Source organism: Simochromis diagramma, unplaced genomic scaffold, assembly GCF_900408965.1.
Source record: "Simochromis diagramma unplaced genomic scaffold, fSimDia1.1 OVJJ01000421.1, whole genome shotgun sequence".
In the NCBI taxonomy this organism is placed as follows: Eukaryota; Metazoa; Chordata; class Actinopteri; order Cichliformes; family Cichlidae; genus Simochromis; species Simochromis diagramma.
In genome coordinates, this window is record NW_024387250.1 from 8027252 (window position 1) to 8044713 (window position 17462).

At 39.4% G+C, this 17462-nt stretch overlaps 2 protein-coding genes across 2 annotated transcripts; one reads left to right on the forward strand and one right to left on the reverse strand.

Moving 5' to 3' along the window:
• Nucleotides 1-3164: 3164 nt before the first annotated feature.
• Nucleotides 3165-10867, forward strand: LOC120714943 (max-interacting protein 1-like). The gene is made up of 6 exons (XM_040001601.1): nucleotides 3165-3537; nucleotides 4553-4655; nucleotides 4754-4783; nucleotides 5999-6113; nucleotides 8701-8872; nucleotides 8968-10867. The coding sequence occupies exons 1-6, from the start codon at nucleotides 3309-3311 to the stop codon at nucleotides 9129-9131; spliced, it is 813 nt and encodes a 270-aa protein (XP_039857535.1). The 5' UTR covers nucleotides 3165-3308; the 3' UTR covers nucleotides 9132-10867.
• A 298-nt stretch (nucleotides 10868-11165) lies between these two features.
• Nucleotides 11166-17131, reverse strand: smndc1 (survival motor neuron domain containing 1). The gene is made up of 6 exons (XM_040001602.1): nucleotides 16994-17131; nucleotides 16521-16640; nucleotides 15631-15773; nucleotides 15000-15161; nucleotides 11999-12152; nucleotides 11166-11823 (listed from the first exon to the last, which is right to left on the reverse strand). Exons 2-6 carry the CDS (start codon nucleotides 16638-16640, stop codon nucleotides 11686-11688), a joined length of 717 nt encoding a protein of 238 aa, XP_039857536.1. The 5' UTR covers nucleotides 16994-17131; the 3' UTR covers nucleotides 11166-11685.
• Between the last annotated feature and the right edge of the window lie 331 nt (nucleotides 17132-17462).

The window sequence follows — 17462 nt, forward strand, 5'->3', positions numbered from 1 at the left end:
ATACTCTTATTGAAACTGTGAATCTATAGCATTTAGCTAGCACTATAGAGTTTTGTTTTTATTATTTTATTTAGCCACATATGATTTTATGTATTTATATTTTTGTTTATTAATTGCTCTAATAAAAGTATTTTCTAAATTTTGGATAAAGCATTTCTTTCTTTTAACTTTACTTTCACAGTTTCAACAGTTTATCCATGCTAATATTTTGCTATTTTAACTGGTTAGCCAAGATTTTTAGCAAACCATTTTAAATGCCTGGTTTACTTTTGGGAAACAATGTCAGGAACTTATTTATACTAGTGAACAATCTTAGCTAGTTATCCATAGTTTTAGCTTGCCATTTCATTTAAAAAAATGTATTACTTATTTGTTTTTATGATTTCAGTCGTACTTTTAGCTGTTTCCTGGTTGCTTTTGTTAATTATGACCTTGGTGCACAAACTTGTCCAGATCTACTTAATTCTATGATTAAATTGTAATTTTATGTTGTCTTTTAGTTAGTTGATCGCCTCTTCACAAACCTACTGGCTACTGCAGAAGTATGCACAAATACCCTGTGGAGTACTTACATGGGAATCAGTTAAACATGAGATTTTTGATGTTGTTGGACAGTGATGTATCACAAAACTTGAGCCATTTTCACCAGATGGAGTAACACCTCTTATATTAAATATATCTTGGGAACTGTTTACACAGCCTCTGCATCTAATTTCAAAAAAGAAAAAGCGAGCTCCCCTAAAACAATATATTCTATTCAGAGATAATTGTGTGAAGCTGTATAATCAGCATTCAGCCATGATATGAATGGGCGTTGTCATAGTAATCCACTGAGAGGGGGGAGATGCAGAGACAAAGAGAGGATTTGGTGTCTCCAACAGGTGTTCATGTTGGGGGGGAGTGACAGGATCTGAACCTCCACCAAACCCCAAACCACACACACACACATCGCACCTTCTATGAGATGTAATAGGGAGAAAAGTTTTAAGGCAGTGCATTTAACTGTGTAAAACCACCAACAACAACAATAAAATGAGATAATTAAGAAAACATAAACATGATTTTAAGTTTAATGTAAAAACAAAGACTGATGGTTATTAAGAATAAATAAGGGGGGGAAAAAGCTTGCGACTGACCTCATCCACATCCTGACAGTGCTAAGGAGAGGACGGAGCAGGTGACACACGTCTGGTCTGCTTTATTGTCCTACTGTGACCTCGGGGCAAAGTGCAGCTATTGTTTTGAAACAACGGGAGACTGCTGTGGTACAATGGATAGTCTGAAAACATCATCTTAACAGGGTAACATCAAATAGAGTCCCCTGCATTTAAAAAAATAAATATATTTGCCTTTTTGACAACACCCAGAATGGATTATTCTCCCTTATGTGTGATTTTTGTCATGTTCTTTTTCATAAAAGCAAGCCTATACACACTCCAGCACTGTGTGACTTTGCCTCCTCTGTGACAACTGAGCCACTGGTGTAATCCTCAGGCTTTTCAGATTACTCCAGTTGGGGTCACATTCTACACCAACCTACAGCGGGTCAGCTTTCCACAGTCGCTATCAGTGTGCAGCACGCAGAATCAGTCTGCACACAAGCCTCACAGCACAGATGAGTCTTTTCCTGGTAAAATGCTGTCAGTTTCCATCCCCCACTGAACTCTCTGTCCATGTCTCACTCTATATGTGTGTCCTTTTGAGCATGTGCGTAGCAGTAGATGATGTCTGAGTGCACACTGGCGTTGTTGTTTTATATGCTAAACATGCTCCAGTAACAAAAGCCTTATTGCATATTAGGAGAGAAATATGCAGTGCCAATGAGTCAAAACAGACCTGTATTTGCAAGAATATGTGTCCCTGAAGTGTGCGTCACTGTTTCAGTGTCTATGTGAGAGGCCTCGCCAGGCTTATTAAAGCCTCTATGGGATGGTGTACTCTCTCACAGGCGTCCGTTACAGGCCAGACCACATCTGCAGCGGGCCAGCCATCTGCACCCATTGTCTCAGAGGCACAACACAGCCCTGCACGCATGGCTGGCCTTGTAAAGGCAGTCCCTTTCCCCCCTCTATTCTCTTCCATTCCTCCCAGTATGGGGCAAAATGACTTCTTAATCTCTCAAAAGGGACAACAGAAGTGGAGCATCAAGCTCGAAAAAGGTTCAATTTCAAGGTTAATTTTTGAAAATGGCAGATAACTTTAAAGTTTAGTAAAGTAAAGACATTTCTACACAAGGATTGGCTGTGCCTGTTCCTAAAAATCCTTTCACTTGTTTGCAACTTTCCTTTTAATCTTGATGTGAGTTTAGACTGCTTTGGAACCAGGAAAAGACACCCAGAGGGGCTGAGGGGGGCAAACAATGAGGTTATTAAATGGAAATAATGGCAAACAAACTGCACCTGAACTAATATGAGTTCATTTGATTTACGCCAAGAATCCCCCTCCCCACCCGCACTCCCCTGACAAAACTCAATTTTCCAATCCAGCAGGAAGTAAACGAATCACCTAAAATTATCACATCAAACACCTGAGTTCTGCATGTTGTACTGCATTCAATCGGCTTTCAAATCTCGCACAGGTATCTGTTTTTTGTGAGGATGGGATGACAACGCGGTGCAACATGAAAGCGACGCAAGTAGCTCTCTAAACTGCTATCCCAGTGTACAAATGTGTAAAGATGTTAATTACAGAGCACATTTAAAAGCATGTGGGAATAGAGTGCGGTTCCAGCATTGAAGCAGGACCATGTGGGGCCCTTTAACAACACAAAAGCCCCAAGTGATTACATATTTATAACCAAGACCAACCCTGGCAGTTGTCCCCGGTATCCAGGTTGAACTATTGATTAGATCTGCCGTTTGATCTTAATGCTTTTTCACTTTTAAACTCTGTTTACATACATATTTAGAGATAACTGAATGCACATGGGAAAAGGAGCATTCGTCATAATTATCCAGTTTATGGCAGCTAAAATAATGCAGCTTTATTACAAATGAAAGCAGCCATTATTGCAGAATGTCACTGGACACAAGTGTGCTATTTGTTACTCTCTTGCAGTATTGATAATGAGGATTTATTATGGCACGGTTGACAATGAATGCAATGTGCATGCGTTAGTGGGAGGGATTATCCACCAAGTAGGGCAAGTGGCTGAGGCTAAGGACTGCAATTCCATCCAGCCTAGTTCATTTCAGTCATCCGCTCAGCGCACAGACGGAACAAGGAGAGCAATTTCAGCGCTGCGTATTTGTCAAAGCCCCCCCAAAAGCCTAAAGTTAAAAAAAAGAAACAAAGAAAGAACAGAAAAAATGGTAAAGTACATGAGACATCACAGCGAGCTGAAACCCGAAGAGGTCATGTCGGAGTCTGATGCGTCCATGGACCAGCAGGATTTCGGAGAGATGTCCGACTATTCTTTCAGCGACGTTATATACTCCAAATGTTCCGCAATGGACCAAATCGGCACTTTTATGAAGAACGTGCAAGTGCTGCTCGATGCAGCCAATTACATTGAAAACATTGAGAAGAACAACGGAAGTAAGTAAACACGGGCTGCAGGGGATATTAACACGTAATGCGCCGAGCAGACAACAATAGAGGCGAAGGCGACAAAAGACGCGCAGCCCGACAGCAGCCCGTCATGTTTTACCTGCTACTGGGAAACCGTGCGGTCTCAATCGGCCTCACACTTATCCTGCGTAATATGACCACTCGAAGAACTCCAGAAATCACCGAAATTTGGAAGTCGGGAAACAATCGCATAGCGGAGACAGCCTCGCAACAATAGCCTTGCAGCGATCCGCTCCCATTAAAACCGGTGTTTTTGCAGACCGTGGGAGACGCAGCCCGGCTCATAACGCACGGTTCAGTGTATTCATTATATGAACTAGCACAGCCATGCATGTGTGCGCATTTACGTTCATACATGTAGACGTTTATGACACGAGACATCCAGTTTATACTTCTTTTTTTCTATCATTCCCTCACAGCTAATTTTAAGATTGCGCTCCTAAAATATCACATCCACTCGGAAATCTCGCATTTACGCCCTCTCTGATCTAGACTGCAATGTGGGTTTTTTAATTTCCAATGAAAATTCCTAATTCGAAATCCAACTGCGGGTTTGCTCGGCCAGCATCTGCTTCCTTGTATGTGTTGTTCACATGGTTTCCACATGGAACAAATTGCAAAGTTCTCATTGGTCAGGATCCATGTTCCCAACGCGAGTGTCACTGCAGTTGACCAATCGCGTGCAGGATTGTGTCTGGCGAGGTTTCTGGGAACAGTAGTTCTTGTGTGATTTGTTAAATTCTTCTTGCTCGAGAGCTGTTTCCAAGCGTTTGCTCTTCAGTCTGGACTGTTCTTGATAAGTTTAAATTGTCTTGCTCTAAATGAAACTATATGTATATATGCATGGAAATTTTTTTAAGGTGTGCTTGTGCATTGCACCGAATTTTAGTCATTCCAAGGATGTGTTGCCATTGCTCAAATCCAGCCGTCTTCTTCCTTGTAGCATATTTAATCCTCTTTATCTTTTTTCTTCTATCACCAGAATGTGAGCACGGGTATGCTTCAACATACCCCGCAACCCAGATTTCACTTCAACAGAAACAACGCAAATTGAAGAACAGGAAACTGGACAATATTCACAATAGGTAGGTTAAAGTCTGGAAATATATTTATATGCATATGCTGTATTTTGCATATTTAAGCCATGTGACCGTTCTGGTTATATATTTATCATTTTCAACAGGTCGGCACACAATGAACTGGAAAAGAACAGGTGAGTGAAAAATCACAGAGGAGGTCACTTATATGCATGTTTAGGTTATAAACACATAATGCAGACAGGTGAAGACTGCACTAAAGAGGGTAAAATAAAGACAATGAAATATTGCGAGTTATATTTCCTTGACTGTGAGGATGAAGGATGGAAAAAAAACGACAACACGCCCATAGTTGTTAATCGTCTGTGGCAGTTTATCTCAACAGTCGGTTGTTTCGAAATGGAGCTTCAAACTGTTTGCATATCTAAGTCATATGCTAAATATGTTGGCCATGCATTTTCAACATGACTCGCACCAGAGTTCTATAAGTCAGCATAGTATCATCATGGGATTATAAAAAAAGGCCTTCTTTTTATCAACAACTCTGATATTTCATGAGTTGTGTGTGATAGGAGAGTGCGTTTTGCGAGGCAAATATAAGGGACATGTAAGCAGCACTGTTCCTAGAGGACGTGCAGACATTTCCCCAGTCAGCAAATGAGAACCGTCTGTTTCCAGACAACAGGGCTCCTTCGTGAGAGATTCTCAGCTGCAGGTCTAACTGCAGCTTGTGTCTGTAGCTCCAGGATGAGGCAGCCTCTGCTCTGAAACAAATGTCAGGACACATTTATCCTAAAATGAAATGCCCAGCCATGTGTGACATATTCTCACTTTAAATGATCAATGAAAAGAGGAAGAGAGCATCTTCAAGAAGGCTCATAAAGGACTGTTTTCTATTACAAAATGGTGGCCAATGCAGAAGAAAAGAGATGACATCATGACTTGACCTACATTTTACACCATTTTTTTGAAAGGATAGTGAGTGTCCTTTGCCAGTTTCTGCATTCATTCAGACCACAGGCTCAAAGGCTTTGGTGGATCAGAAATAGAATAACAGGCTGACCTCGGCAGTTTTTAAATCTGGGACCAGACAGATCCATATTTAATTGTAAGGGAGTCAGATGGCATAGCTTATGAGCAAAAGGGATAAACAGATAAAGTGCCAGGATCCATTAACACTTACATCACTCATCATCCTGAATAGAATTGATGAGGAACAATCAAGTAGTTTTTGCTTTTTCTAATAAGATACAAATCAAATTGGATGAGGAGGTAATAATCTGACCGGATGAGGATCAGTGCAAATGAATACATTACTGTGCAAATTCATCAGTCAGTTTTCTGTTCATGTATTATGTTGAATAATGCAGATTGCTCTATGTCATTTACAGGCGAGCACATCTTCGTCTGTGCTTGGAGAGGTTGAAGTCCCTCATTCCTCTGGGACCAGACTGCAGTCGGCATACCACTCTGGGACTGCTCAACAAGGCCAAAGCACATATCAAGGTGTGGTAGTCTAAGGGAGGAGTATGGTGCTGTAATGGGACTAAGAGCTGATTTCCTCTCAAAAGTAGTAATGCAACCATACTGACATCGTGCTTTTTCTGCCTGACTGCCGACGTGTTAATAGTTTGGTTAATATCGTTTTGGGAAAGCAGCAGCAACAAGATAACCGTTTAGTCAACATGCCGAAAAAGGCCTTATTCACAGCAGGGGCTTTGACTTGTCGTAGCACGAAAAACACAGGTGATACTAATAACATAATGTGTCCCAGCAAGCCATAGTGGTGTGACGGCGAGCCAGCATGAACTGGCCTGAAATCAAACAGAACTGTCTGCTGTGTTTCTGCAAAGTGGTGAGATTCAAAGGCCTGGATACAGGCAAAGCGTGACTAAGAGCAGGACTCTGAAACCAAAGCAACTAAATTCAGTCATGGGTAATTATCAGTAAAAAAAAAAAGAATAATAAAAGAAAAAGAAAAGGCCTGTTGCTGTCAACAGCAGTGCCGGCATTGTGTTTACAGCAAATTGCTTTGTATATTGGCTCAAACAGGGGGAGAGAGCTGTGTTATTTCCAGCAGCCGCTGCAGGATGAAAAGGTTTGATTTTAATTGTAACTGACTCAGTTCAAACACTAGGAAAGGAGAAGATACGACTAGATAAACACAACATTTATCATAAACTGGCAATAAAGCAACGCTAAATGCTTGCGCGCTGATGGTTTACATGTAAAGCAGGGATTTTTCAAGCAGAGTCGCTTTTCCCAGAACCCCGAGATGATTGGACCTTAAGGCAGCTGCTGTGTGGTTGTTTGAGTTTTTCTTCCCCTTTGAAAAAATCTCCCTGGGGATGTTTGCAGGGCTCACCTTTGCAAGGTTTTGAGCCTTGGTAAGTCTTTGATTAGAACTTGTGTCTTTAACACTGCAGGATAACATCAGAATGGGACACTTAACCTTGGACTTAGGAGCACTGCAGCTATCCTGCTATTAAAACTGGTTGACTGACTGAACTAAAAGAGACTTAAAGATTTCAAACATTCAATGCAATGGCTCCCCTGAGTACAGCAAGCAAACTCAGATCAAACTTTGGTGGAAAAATTGGTGCTGTGTTTTTGCCCCGTCTGTACAGTTTCCAGCTGTGAGCAACAGCTAAAGAATGACTAAGGGCTACAATATGAAAGCAATCCTGGCTTGGCAACAGGCTCTGAGAGTTTATCACAGTCGGGGTTAGTGAGTAAAGTACCTAAGATGTCAGCTGTTGACTTTGGACTTGCCTGTTTCACATCCAGGAAATGAGGCTTTTGAATGCTGCTGCTTTGTATTTTTGGAACCAGGGGTTGTGCAGTACAATAAAAGGTGGAGCAGGTGCAACCAATAATAAGCTCTGTTGAGCTGCAGAGAGAAAGGCTAGTATTACTGTCACTTATGTGGAGGCTCCATTATACCAAATTCAATTATACAAACACACAAGTCTATTTAAACGTTACTCAGAACTAGCAGGTCAAAAGTCTTACCCTTCATAATATAATACCACAAATACATTTTTGTCATATTTATGTAAAATGAAGCAGGTGTCACAGCCAAAAAAATCTTTATTTATATTTCAAGCTAATATGTCCCAAATGCTTATTATCTTAACAATATAATAGGGGACATTACATGAAATGTAATACACAGCTTTTGCCAATAGGAAAAGCAGTCCTTTTTCAATTAATTACTTTCCCCCAAAATCACTGTTCATTTGACACATTCTGCCACTTGGAACTATAAATGTGCAGCTGTGGAGAAATTACATTAGTTTCAATGTACGAATAAGCAGCAAATCTTGTTCAACTGCTGGTTTGTGTGCAAATTATCCGGACTGTGCTGCTATAGTTCCATACATGAGCTTTGATTCATGGGACAACTGGGCGTAATGACCGGGATTATGTGATCTTATATCCGTATAATTACAGAGGTTCATAATTGAATTTCAGGACTTTGGTTATTTCTTAGCTTAACAGCTACAATTGCAGTAAACAACTTGAAGTACACACATCCAACAAAAACTACTGGAAATCATAAGTGGACCTAAACTGGACTGGAGTCCAAGTTGGCGAAGGTTAAATGCATAAATTAAAACTAAGAGGGCCAAAAGCAAAACGCTCTTGTCCAAAGCAGGACGGGGTGACCTTTAGATTCATTTGTATAGCGAAGCTCATAAAATGAATTCTCTTCCTTCTCCATCCAGCCATATTTCACTTTTATCCACCACACACAGACACCATCTATTCCCTTAGATCCCATCCAGCAACTTGCTGTCACTGTGTTAAATAATTTATTGGAAAGCGAAGGGTCTATCGCATTTTACAGCAGCCATATATATGTACATATTACCACATTATCAACTCGCTGCATACATGAGAATTCTGCCTTGCTTTCCATATTATGTTAAACATGAGGAACATTTACAGAGGTGTAGTGATAACGATATCTTTGAAAATGTCTTTTGAAAACACCGACTGGGATGGTTAAGAACCTCACAGATCACCTGACATCGTTGTTAGGTTTCTGCATAATGCAGTGCCTTTAATTCTTACTTGTGCCACTTTTTAGAAACTTGAAGAGATAGACCGGAGGAGTCAGCACCAGCTGGAGACCTTAGAGAGGGAGCAAAGGCACCTGCAGAGGCAGCTAGCTCTGCTGCAGACCCACGGAGAGTGGGAGCGCGTTCGTACGGACAGCCTGGGTTCCCGCATGGACTCTGATCGCTCAGAGTCTGACAGAGGTTAGTACTTGCAATAAAGGCTTCATTTCATTTCAAATGCAGAGACTGATTTGTATTCATTGGCTTTTTTTATGTGTCTGTGTGTGTTTGAGCAGAGGAAATTGAAGTTGATGTGGAAAGCACTGAGTTCTCCCATGGAGAAATGGACAGTGTAAGCACCAGTGGTGCAAGCGACCTGGATGACCATAGCAGCCGGCAGAGCTCCGCCAGTGATGAGGGCTACTCCACTTGCAGCCTGAAACTGGCCTTTTCTGCTTAAAGCACCAGCCTATACTTTCATTAAGCTGCAGTCTTTTATGGCTTTTACCTGTCAAAGTACCAGCCTACAGCTCCAGTCTCCCTTACCGTTTAGCTAATCTGTCATCAGAAGAACCAGCCCCTATCCTATCTTTACCTGACAAATGAAACATCTCCACCCAAGAACCAGCCTCAAGTTCAGCTCAAGTCTGAAAGTCTAAAACAGTCTCCTTCCAAAAACCAAGCGGCTCCAATTTACACAACCACAAATCTCCAGCAATATACGGTTTCCTTACTTTAAAAGATGACTTAATCAATCACCCGAATGTCCCTTTACCCATTACCAGCTTGAAGCCGCCATACCTGCACTTGATAGTGATCCTTTAGAGGACCCATGAATGCACCTGTGTCAAACACTAAAGGCTAAACTGTACCTTTAGTGAAGTTGATCCTCAGAAACCAGCAAAACAGACAAAAAATCCCAAATACCAGCTAGAAACTCACCATTGGGAACGTTCGCTCCATTGCCTTGTAAAAACAAAAAAAACATGGCCCTTTTTCTTTGGATAATGTATCCAGATAGCACTTCTTGTCAGTGTCCAAGTCAGAGGAAAGGGCTAAAATGTCTGCATTCCAAAATGTTTATCATACTTCTATAACCTCTGCTTTAGGACCCACCAACATCATCGATCCATGTGGTGTCCCCCTTCTTAAGTGACATACAGTCAGATACAGACAGGTGGTGCAGTCCACCCTTGTTATTCTAATTTATTTTGCATATAATATTTATTTTTGGTATATTTAATTGTACTGTAGCTAGGTCTTGGTCATGCTTGAATGGGAAAAAAAAAAAAACCCTTGCTGTTAAATTCTTTTATTATTTTCTGTTTCTAAATGTTTACCAAACTTACATGATGTAAAATCCCCACTGAAGCAGTACTAGGAGTTTAATGCATTACTCGAAATGCTTTCACACTGTGCGTGAATTAAATTTTTTAGACAGTAATAAGCTATCCCGCACTTGTCCAAGCACAAAGCTCAAGCAATAATGCCTCTAGTTTTAATAGATCTTCAGTGTTGGCTGGGTTTAGCACATTATTCTGTCCGTCCAACTCCAAATTATAGTTTTCCACTTGCTCCAGCGGTAGTACCAGCTATTCATAATCAACAGTGAAATGATTGTAATGGACTCGAAACGCTATGGTGCATGTGTATTTGAATGTAGCCTTTCTAATCATGTTGTAATGTGCTTTTGATTGAGTCTTAAAACCATGTGTGTAGCATGAACCACATAAACACCACAGATTTTGGTTTGTACTTCATTGTTTAACTTTTTTGTTTGTATCGTAGCAGAAAAAGCTAAAATCCTTGAAATCTGGAGACTTGATAATTTGATGTGTATTTGACGCAAAGAATTGCACTGCTGAGCTATTCAAATCCATGAAACCAAATGAGACCATTTATCTGCATTCTTCTGATCCAGTTTCTAAGTAGATCACCACCAAATTGTGTCTTAAAGTGGGTATATGACTCTTGCACCTGTAACCCCCAACGTGTTTGGGTAAACTATAAAATGCACTATGAAAAAGACTTTTGTTAAGGAAGTATGTTGAAGCACACCCCCAGAATGTTTTTCTTGTGCTTAATCAGCCATCCAAGGTGACTTTTTTGCAAAACATGTGCTGCTGGTCCCCTGCTTTGTTACAGTTCCTGATTACTACCCTTGAAATCTTAATAAACCTCTACACAGAAAAACCACAATCATGTCTATTTTAATCCCTACTTTTAACGTTCAATAAAGTTATAAGAGTTGTATTAGAACAGAGCAAGTTTCACATGTAAGTCAGGTCTGTGGTGTAGCCAGTTTACCAATGTTGAGCATCTAACATGAGAAAAGAGGAAAAAAAAAAATCATGTTACTCAAATGAGAAAATCGGTTGTATTCACAGCTGCAACCTGATGTTGACGACATCGCTTTGCCACCACCCACAGGACCTGACGGGGCCACGACTAAAATACACTGCTGAGATGGTGAAATGATGTAAAGGATCAAATCTTTAAAAACTGAAAACAATGTTTATTTCACTGTTATATGTACATGAGGGAAAACTTAAATTCAGCCAACTCAAAATCAACACCATTATTAATTCAGACTTTCCTAGAACACGTTAATGTTTAAAATCCAGCCTCAAATGCAAAAACCACATCTACAGGCGCATGTTTATAAATAAAACAGATGGTATTTGGCCTCAGTGGACAAACAGCAAACTCTATGGCTTTTCTAATACACCATTTCCTTTTCTTACATAATAGATGACCTTGCTCCAATGGAGGGCAAGTCCCTCATATGGATTTTATTTGTTGTGCCTAATAATAATAATAATAATAATAATAATAATAATAATAATAATAATAATATATATATATGAAACTACAACAATATTTCAAAACATTGGTGTGCAAGCACTTACTTTCAAAGCTTACTTTACTCGAGAAACTTAAATCATGTATAAACACAATGGAAAGCACTGATACAGCTAGTATACAGTGGACTATTATGTACAGGTCATATCAGGTCATTGTGGCATTAGATGTCTGACATTGTATTTGGACGTGTCATGGTACTGGGTCATAGGCTTGTCTGCAATACCACACGTTCCCACTCCCACCTTTCCGTTGACGCTTTCTGGAGATGCAAATATGCTCCTCTTCACCTAGAATAAACAAAAGCACATGGAAATCAACATTAGTAGCTGTTGCAACAATGTAGTACTGGAAAATGTGTATTAATTATGCATTACAAAGAACTTAACAGTAACCTATGGACACATGTCACTAGTTTCAAGCCGATATCTTGGTTTTCTAACACTAGTCTTAAAAATAACTTACCTGGCCTTTCTTGTTCTTTGAGTAGGCTTTGTTGTTGAACTGCTGCCACTTTGACTTTTGCTCCTCTCGTTCTTGCTCCAGCTCCTTCATCCTCTGTACCTTCTTCTGAGCTTTCTTCTTTTTATACTCCCTCTGCTCTGCTATCTGCTCTTTCCTAGAGAGAGAGAGAGAGAGAGAGAGAGAGAGAGAGAGAGAGAGAGAGAGAGAGAGAGAGAGAGAGAGAGTCAATACAGATTCCCCCCGATTCTAATTTTCTTTCTCAGAATTCTAACTGACAGCATTTACACAGAAAAAATAAAATTTTCTCCAACACAAAACATATTTCATAATAAAGAGCTTATTAAATGGGGAGAATTTTCCTTTAACTGCTGTAAATTAAAGGATGTTTTCTCACTTTATTGAAAATAAAGTGCTCTGCTACTGGAAAGCGGTACAAAAAGAATTAACTGGAAGTGTTGCTGTACACCCAACTGAATCTGACAGATTTTACCTTACCAACCAAAAGCAGGTGCAGCAGATCTATTCAGCAAAAGACTTTCAGATACTTGCATCATTTTACAATGTGCCTATAAATTTGCCTGGTAGCAGGACACTGTCCCTTTTCTTGTTTATATTCATCTCCACCATTTTCCTTTTAACAGCTTAAATCCCTTGCTCTTGCTGAGACTGCTGTCTTGTGGCTGGCTTTGAGTCCTTGATACTTTGAGCTACTTTCCCTCTGTTAACTTCTTTTGAGTGTCCACATTTAGCTGTCTGATTAGGTTTGTTGTTACAAAGGTTTTCACGGTGGTCTTTGGCAAACTTACTTCCATGCTTTGTTAGCATATGGCTGTGACTGCAGAAGTGACTATTTGTCTGCGCTGCTGTGCACAAGTTGTGTATGATTGAAGCAGACCAGTTCTTAATCAGCCATATGACCAATTAATGACGACTCCAGAACAAGAATACTGGAAATTTGCCAGTTCCGGTCCCTCGAATTTTAGCCCTTGTTTATAGAAACAATCTTATTTTTCTACTTTCTTCTTTATTAGTAGAGATTGATGTGTCTCTACTAATAAAGCTAATTGTTACAGGTATATGCACTGTTTTAAACTGATGATTAAATGAGAAAAGAAACTTTTTTCATGGATAATAGTAGAATTTCCTATTGTTTTCTTATAATAATAATAATAATAATAATAATAATAATAATAATGGATTGCATTTATATAGCGCTTTTCTAGACACTCAAAGTGCTTTACAATTCCACTATTCATTCACTCTCACATTCACACACTGATGGAGGCAAACCACAGTTGTAGCCACAGCTGCCCTGGGGCAGACTGACAGAAGTGAGGCTGCCATATCGCGTCATCGGCCCCTCTGGCCAACACCAGTAGATGGTAGGTGAAGTGTCTTGCCCAAGGACACAACAACCAGCTACAGACAGAGCTGGGGATCAAACCGGCAACCTTCCGGTTACAAGATGTGCTTCCAGACCCAACCCCCTGAACCACGGTCATTATCAGGGAATGATAATTCCCTGAACCACGGTCACGGGGGTGACCGTGGTTCAGGGAAATGATCATTTCTTGATGGTACAGTGTAGTGCAATCTTTAGATGGTTATCTTCAGGAAGGCGCAAGCTCACAGTTTTATGACTAAATTTATGTCACATACACACCCAAGCACACTTGTTGACACAGAAACTATAACATACCTTTTATAGCCCGGGGTCAATGTACTCCTTCCCCTTGTGCCATCACCATCATCATCATTATTATTATTATCATTATTATTATTATTATTATCATCATCAATAATTAATTTTATCTGAAAAGGTAACATGTACAATATTAACAAAATGTTGCCATTCCAGGCATTGTACCAGAGTTAGCTTAAGCTAATTTGCATATGTAGTCCCACTTTACCCATTTTATAGACTAATTAGTGTGCGCAGGCCTCTGCTACCGATTTGTACTTGCACTTGTTTCTCATCCTGCCTTCAAAAACAACTGACTGGACCGCTTCAGTCCCACGGTCCAGTCAAGCGTCAACACTAATAGCCGCAGCTGCTTTAGGGCTGCTAAACTATCATTTTAGGTTCCTATAATTTACTGTTAGCAGTTTGCTGCCCTTTTTCATTGCTCTGTACGGTTGATGCAAAGGTTACCCATAGCTTGATAGTAAAATTCTATATTGTTTTTTCCTAACAAACTTTTTTTCTAATGGCGCTACATCCTTTTGTGTTAAGTAGCATGCAGTTAAGTTTAATTTTGTTATTTTCTTTTAATAAGATTAGCTAAACCAGACCTTCCCAAAGTGTGGGGCCCGGCGTGGTATGAAAAGGAAAAAAAACAAAAAACAAAACAACGCTTGGACACTGCTAGCACGGGGCGCCCACAGAAACGCAAAGCAGAAGATGAAGCATCGCTGAATATGTTTCCAAACCAACTTCATTCTAAGCCAAAGACTAGAAAATATGGTGAAGCATATCTACCCTTTGGTTTCACCTGCACAAGTGCTAAGGTAGGTCTCAACGGCAGAATTGGTTTCCCTTGCGTCGGGAGCACGCGCTGGGCTCTTCAAATCACAGACAAACAGTATCCCACATTCTTGATTTTTAGTTCACAAACACTTGTTGTAATGACTAACTACTCTGGACATTTTGGAGATGTTAGCTCTTTATACAGTAAAGTTACAGCGGGATACAAATAATATCAGGCTGATCCTGCCACGATTTGTTCCCCCTGTCTATTCTTGTAAAACAAAGGGGGGCCCAGCAAAAAAAGTTTGGGAACCACTGAGCTAAGCTAAGTTCGGCTTCAATTACTTTTTTGAGTTATGCAGCACCAATTCTTCAAAGTTCTTGTGTTGTTAGTTCTAAAGCTTTAAATCATTTAATTGTGTCTCAATTGTCCGTATGGTTGATTACAGTTGTTCCCATTCCTGTCCTTGATTTAAGTTCAGTTTTATATGCACAGAGTTTCATTGAGTGAGTTAGAGAAGAGTTTGTTCATACCTCGACTTTGGCTTCATACTTCCATCCTCCTCCAAAAGCTTTCCTTCCTCTACTGCCTTGAGGTTCTGTAGAGGAATCACTTCAGCATTCCCATATCCAGTGAAGGTAACGGCTGCAGTGCCATTGTCTCGGTCTATCTCCTCAATCTCAGCTTCATAAATCCTGCAAAAAAATCCCGTCTGTAAGCAGGTGAGTATGAGCCAAATACGCCAGCTCTACTTTATAAGTAAAGCCTAAAACTAACATATAATCTGTCTGTTAAATACAACTACACATCTTACACCATTTTCTATTTTTACAATTTTTACAATATATATTTATAAAAAAAACTGTACACTTGTTTCCTTAAACATGGCTAAATGTGTGGATTTAAATCTAAAATTGTTGCTTATGATATTGTTTTTACAATGCTGTCCCATATCAGTATAAATAATCTCATTTCCTTGACTCACTGAACAAGTACAGTTGGAAATGTAGGTACTTGACATGTGCGACTAACATGCATCTACAAAAATAATAAAGTAAATAATAAAACAGCTACTACAAATCAGATGAGGGTTTAAATTGCAGCGCTATAAAAAGTATGCGGACACACATAATGTTTTCATTTAAAGAGGCTGCTGACACTCACTGTCCGTCCTGACTCCACATAGCCAGACACTTGTCTCCCACTTTCCAGCCATGCTTCACAGGAACTGTGTCCGAGCCACTTGTTTTGGCAACAGTCTCTGCCGGCTGTGAGGTCAGGAGGTCTTTTGTCAAATCAATGACTTCCTGCAAAATACACAAAAGGAAATCAGATTTTCATTTTCCATCAGAAAATATAGTTAACAGTAACATTTAAAGTCGCTGCAGTTGTAACAATAAAAACAGAGTGACAGAAAGTGCAAAAGTATCATAATATAAATCACTGTGGCACGCCCCACAATTAAGGTTTAAAACATTAATCAGTTAAGGAAATCAAGCTCAACTGTAAAGACAGTCAGACAGAACTTTAAAACATTAAAATAGGAATAACACAAAATATTGTCTTTTGAAACATTTCAGTTTCCTACAAGTTGGAATGCATGCTATTTGTGTAATTTGTTAAATGGGGTATTCTCCACATAGGATAAAACCTTATCAGGAGATCATCGGTTCTTTTCCACAACACAACATCAGTCCACACACTAGGGAGCGTCAAATTATTTATTTATTTATTTTATATATATATATATATATATATATATATATATATACATATATAGTAAGTATTATTGTAAGTATTTAAACTGTTGTAAATGACTTGTTGAACTATAATCTGTGAAACATCTCTCCTGAATGATAGCAAATAATTTTGAGTCAGAAACAACATTGTGTAAAAAAAATATTTAATTTATATAGTGTTTTTTTCATTTATTCAAAACTTATAAATAATTCATTTATGTTTTCATTGTGTTACTTTAAAAGTAACAGCAACACATCACTTGCTCACCTTGCTTTAAAAGAAGCAATTGTCTACTATGAGTAAATTAAACAAACCTGTAAGTCTTTTTGGAGTTTTAGAAGGTCTTCATTGTCTGGATCAGTAGATAGAGCGACTTCAACTTGCTGCAGCTGGGCTTTGTAGTTGCTCAACTGTTTAACCAAGTCCTCCGACATCTGTGTTGACAAAACAGGGAAAATGGCTACTTGCGTTAGCACAAATCCTATAATTCAGTGACAAACGGAATAAATATGCGTGCTAGCCTGGATTAGGCATATGCCGAATGTACAAACTTCTAACGTAGGCTGTGTAAAACCTGTAACGAATGAAAGCTGTGTCACAAAAATACTAAAGACCATGATTTACGTTTTGTCTCATATAGCATCCGCGCTAACATGGCGCTAAACGATTAGCAAGCAGGGTTCCCTTGGCCCTAAAATTGCGTAAATTTAACGTACGTCGGCTAATGCTAACTATAAGCGGCACACTGGTTGAGAGACAAAAATAACAGATTACTGTGTAATCTTACCTCAATATCAATACTCTTTGCCGATAAATATAGTAAGCATTCAACTCTAAACCCGATATCTTTGTTCAAAATGCCTGCTTAAAAAGAAAGAACAGTCCACTCTCTGTACTTCCGTCGCGGACAACCAGCCGGAAACACATTGAACACGCTCTCGCGATAACAGATGGGCTCTGATGTCGCCAGCGCCCCTGACGGTGGTAATAATATTGTCTCTTTGCATATTACAAGTGAACCATACCCTTATCCTATAGGATGAAGATTATAAAATAAAAGCTTAAACATTTTGGAGACTCCAAGGGTAAAACGATAAATCAAAAGGTTGTTTAATTCAAATACGAATCAGGTCCACAACAGAAAAACTGAACTTCCTACAACTCACATACTATGTATTTTGGCTATGTAGGGATGCAGTTTTTGTAAAAAGTTTATATATGCTCATAATGGGCATGAATGTCACGATAATTTGTGG